Below are 5,152 nucleotides of genomic sequence, written 5' to 3'. Positions count from 1 at the left end.
GCAGCTGAAACTTCTATATCTCTTCCCAGACGGCAGCAGGGTGAAAAGGCTATGGCCGGGGTGGGTACTGTCCTTTAGTATCCTTTGGGCTCTGCATAGGCACATCACCTCACCGATATCACTGATGCCCGGGAAATGTGTACCAATGATCTTCTGAGCAGTTTTAACCACCCGCTGCAAAGCCCTCTGGTCATGGGCCATGCACATCACATGCCAGATGTTTTCAGTCAGGATGCTTTCTATTGCTCCTCTGTAAAAGACAAAAACTTGGCATGGGAAATTGGCCTTCTTGAGCTTCCTCAAGAAATACATTCGTTTTTGAACTTTCTTCACCAGCGTGGAGATGTGAGATAACCATGTCAGGTTCTCTGTGATGCTGATTCCCAGGAAGCTGAAACTGTTCACCTGCTCCACCTCAGTACCACTGATGTAGACAGGAGTGTGTGTCTTTATCTCCTTTTTCCTGAAATCAATGATCAGCTCCTTAGTTTTGCTGACATTGACCAGTAGGTTGTTCGCTGTACACCACTCTGCAAGATTATCAATTTCGTCCCAATATGAAGTCTCATCGTTGTTTGAAATCCAGTCGATGATGGTCAAACTTCACAACAGAGATCTCTCCGTGTCGGGGGATGCAGTCGTGGGTGAACAGGAGGGGGCTGAGCACACATCCCTTGGGGGCTCTGGTGTTGAGCACTAGAGTGGAGGAGGTGTGTCCGCCAATCCAAACTCGCTGCGGTCTGTTTGTGAGGAAGTCCAATATCCGGTTGCAGAGTGTTGTATTTAAATCCAGAGTGCTGAGTTTGCTGATCAGCTTCATGGGGGAGATTGTGTTGAATGCTGAGCTTAAATCCACAAACAGCATTCTGATGTAATGTAATTATCATCATAATATCATTCTAAAGTAGGTATCGTTTTTCTGAAGAATAAGCCTTGTCGTATTTATTATTCCACTGTGACCTCACCTTTGCTCAACTGCGCTTAGTGTAGATGATTTACTTAGATCTTCTGTCCAATGAGTCTATCAGAACCAATCATTCACCGGCCTTTAGGGAGTTTTCTGGTGTCGAGCACATGATTACTCATTCATTCCACTGAGAAGACACTAGTTGTTAGAGAGAAAGGGGTGATGGCTGTCTGATCTATGACCTTTACAGTGACATGGGTGAGCACATGAGCATTAAAAATTATGGTGTCTCTCCCCGAAAGACGACCCTTGGCCCCGTATTCACACGCTAACACTATTCTTCAGTCTAAGAAAAACTGTGTGTAGCATCAAATTATTTATTGGACACATCTTTGACTCAAACAAAGGAGTTTTCAGACCCTGATAGCTGTAATCAGCACATCTCTTATCAGCAGCCCCATTAAATATGTCTTTGTAAATATACACAAAAATAACAACTACTAAAGTGTAATCCCTGCTCTGTCAGTTATTACTGTGTCCTATCTTGAGTCACCCATGGTTACTGTGTGTGTTTCAGGCCTGTTTTTTTGTTTATCAGTTATCAGCTAAGTCATAACACTTCTGTAAAGAAGTCAACTATAAGTATTTTAATGCTACTAATGCTAATTCTACTAAACCTTTTCTGTTATTAAAATGATTAATTTAAAGGTCTTTGCAGATGTTGCGCATCCTCAGTATTTTATGTATATATTGTATATGTTATGATGTATTCTCTTTTATTTGGGGAAGGCTTGTTCCATGTTTAACTGTTGTTTTTCAAGACACACTGCCTTACTGTTGTCTTGACTACATTGTTGCTGTTTGATTTTGTCTTGCTTCTGCTGTGACGTTACATATGACTTATGTCACAATAAACAAGACAATAAACTGATGATGCCAGTTACAAATCAATGCTATAAAATGCATCGACCATATGAAAGAACAATATTTTTCGCACAAACTGAACCTCACTGGCATAAAACAAACTCAAACACAATGGATGTAGAAACCAATGACACACAACACCAAGTACATGTGTAAACAAGGAGTAGTATATTTGGTGTATAATTTATAATACACATTTTTTGGCACAGATGTTACTACGTACCATATTACCTTATTCTAGATTAGCGATAATTTTCTAATTCACAATGAAACTAAATGGATTCACACTGGGAATTCTTACATTGGTTGTTTATACCAATTAATAAATGTTCAATAATGTCCCTTGGTTGTTACTTGGGGAGTCGCATATTAGCCTATCAGCGACCTGTGCAGTGCCCAGAAGTGGTGACACTTTCTGCGAAAAGTTCACGTACACCTGGGGCCTCAATTCTAAAAGTATGACTTTCACAGAAATCTATGTATAAGTAGTTATTTATAAAACTTTATTTCTAGGTGGAAATGATGTTATCTCTAAGCAAAGTCTAGACTTGCCGTAAGTGATTTTCCTGCTGCTTATGTAGAGATATTGCAGTGTGGAGCACAAATGCATTTGCATTAGCTTCATGAAAAATGTGGTAGGAATTATCACTCCAAGCTACGTGTTTGTCAACCCACTATTTAGTCCACTGAATAATATGAGTTGCCTGACTTCAGTCTCCTCAACCATCTGCGTGATCTTGTCTTCCAAAAGTTTTGTTTTTCTCTTTTGGTCCATAGCAAGTCCTGACTAAAATCCTTATTTTTACTAGCATTAAATAAGATGATTGCAAGGCAGTTGCCATCAATTTTATGTTACTTTGAGATTTACTGATCACAGGTATGTAAATAACAAATGGGCTTCTTTTATAAGCAAGGTTTTTTATGCTCAGTATTATTTATGAATCAAACGTAAGCACTGCGTTGGAAATTATCTAAGTTCAGGTATAAATCTTGGAAGAATTTTTATAAATGAGGACCTTTGACCCACATGGCACATAAGAGAAGTTTGGCCTCAGGCCTTTTTGCCAGAAAGCCTTTCAGCCAGTAACTAACATGTGATTAATGTTGTGAAAAGGTCACAGTTGGTTTTAGGCACCAAAACTAATTGGTTAGGTTTAGGAGAAGATCATGGTTTAGGTATAATAATAAGTCAATGAATAGTGGTCTTCTAGGTGCTTGACCCATCCATCCAACCCAACTTCCTCCAAATGCAGATTTTGTCATTAGCCCGTGGCATCAGTATTCTATTAACCTCAAGACAGCATCAAACCCAGGTTTCACTTAGAAGTTGTATATAGTTTTATAACTCAGTTATAATCCATTAAGATACATCAACAAATGAGTTTTTGAAAAATCCTTTTTACTAATTGGGCCATTATACTTTCTGGAAAAGGCCTGCTAAATACTTTATTAATGGTTTACCAACAGTTGTAACTGCATTATTACCAGACAGAAGGGTTAAATAAAAGCTGGGATTTGCACAACCTGGCAACCAAAACAGTATATATTTAATATATATTCTATAAAGCATAAGTAAGTTATTTATTGTAATTTAACATGCCTATGTAACCTTTGCTGAACATTGGCTATTGTGGTCACAAGTTAAGTGAGATTTACAGGACAACACTTTAATTTGATTTACTTGTCAGATATTATGATTTTCTCTTTTCAGCAGAATACAGAAACTCTTTAAATGAGCCAGAGTTAGCAAAGGAGGCTAATTTTACTTTAGTCCCTGGGCTGGTGGTAAATAGACACCTCAGGAAAAGAATGAAATGATAAATGCTACTTACTGTAGTCATGTAACAGTACCAAAAGTAGAGAAGAGTCAGTATGTTTGACTCCATAACGTTCATTACACAGCGATAGTTTGCCAATCTAAGTTACCATACTGGTCTTTCAGGCAGCAGCAAACCTGGTTTCATTTGAAAGAGGAATAATTTATTATTTCTTCTATCAAAACCCAAGTTACATGGTGGTGCTAAATAAAGCAATTAAAGGGTGCCTTCAGTGGTACCCAAACAAAATCTAAACTCTTGTGATTAGTACCTATGATGTGGGTTTCTTTTAACTTACCTCATTAGGAAAAAATGGGCCTAATATTGAGTAGCAGATCATTGAACTGAAGTTGACAGAAGCCATTGATATTAAAGTGAGAATCTGCTGTCTTGTCATCCTCAGGGGAGGATCTTGTGATTCGGTTGGAGTGCCGTTATCTGTTGTGAAAAAAGGGAAATGACTCGAAGTAAAGGAACATGGATAATGAGATTGGATAATGTTGAGTGTTAGGGGTATAAAGTTCACGATGGGATTAACTTAATCCCATTCAAATGGCAGTTAAAGGGTTAATTAAGATGTTGCCGTTATTAAAAACAGTTAATAAAGTGCCATGATTTGTGTTTATCAAACATTCAATAATTGCACGCTTTCAAAAGTCACCAACCTCTTTGCTCATGATCAGCGTGCGGGTCCATTCTTAATTTTTTGGTTTAAGTCTCCAATTACTCAGGACAGAAATTCCGACGGTAACATAACGACACACGGAGAGAAACCCTGAACACATGAACAGCCGACAAGCAACCAGCTCCTGACTGTCTGTTCAGCGACAAGAAACCTCACAGTCCTGAGGCAGCTAAAGCTCGCGGTGACTATATTGGAGAAATGTGGTGAGTTCTTCCTCGATGACGTCTAGCGTCCAACATGGTCAAACGTCATTTCACACAGAAATCATTGTATTCAAAATAAAAGCCCCGGTAGCCAGCTTCCGGTGGCTACTGGCTGTGATAGAACCTTCCTGCCTGCGTGCCTCACAATATTATATAAAATCAGGCTAAATACTAACATTACAAACACCGCCTTCTTTGAATCAAAAAACCTTTTTTATTATAATGTTACTGATACAAAAAATCCTGTGACACAGCTTATATATCATCATTATCAATGCTTGCAGGCCTCATTACCTTGTCTTTCCTTTATACACCCATGCTTTTGACCCTTTGTATAACAAGGGACTTTTTTGCCCTGCTTGCAGGATGTAAGGCACCACTTCCCTCAGTTAAAACCTAAGGCAGCACCTTTTAAAAAGGGCTTTTAACAACTATCCTAATCCACAGTGTAATGCTTGTGGGTTTTTATTGTTTTATTATTTATTATTATCTTTTTGAAAGAATTATTAATTGGCACAGCAGTTTTTATGTAATAAAAATAATAATTTAGTTATGTTTTACGCTATAACAATAATCACCACCACTTTAGCAAAGTCATTAAAATAAAATATTAATA

General features: G+C 38.1%; 1 protein-coding gene across 1 annotated transcript in view; it reads right to left on the bottom strand.

The window, feature by feature from the left end:
* slc18b1 (solute carrier family 18 member B1) overlaps positions 1–4,560 on the bottom strand; it is an 11,705-nt gene extending 7,145 nt beyond the window's left edge. Inside the window, exons 1-2 of the mRNA XM_046062718.1 lie at positions 4,314–4,560; positions 3,947–4,086 (exon numbers count right to left, since the gene is read on the bottom strand). Coding sequence (XP_045918674.1) covers positions 3,947–4,086; positions 4,314–4,344 — 171 coding nt within the window. The 5' untranslated portion in view covers positions 4,345–4,560. The remainder of the gene's footprint in view (positions 1–3,946; positions 4,087–4,313) is intronic.
* Positions 4,561–5,152: the final 592 nt, after the last annotated feature.

Source organism: Micropterus dolomieu, linkage group LG11, assembly GCF_021292245.1.
Source record: "Micropterus dolomieu isolate WLL.071019.BEF.003 ecotype Adirondacks linkage group LG11, ASM2129224v1, whole genome shotgun sequence".
NCBI lineage: Eukaryota > Metazoa > Chordata > Actinopteri > Centrarchiformes > Centrarchidae > Micropterus > Micropterus dolomieu.
This window is presented reverse-complemented; position numbering and strand designations above follow the sequence as displayed.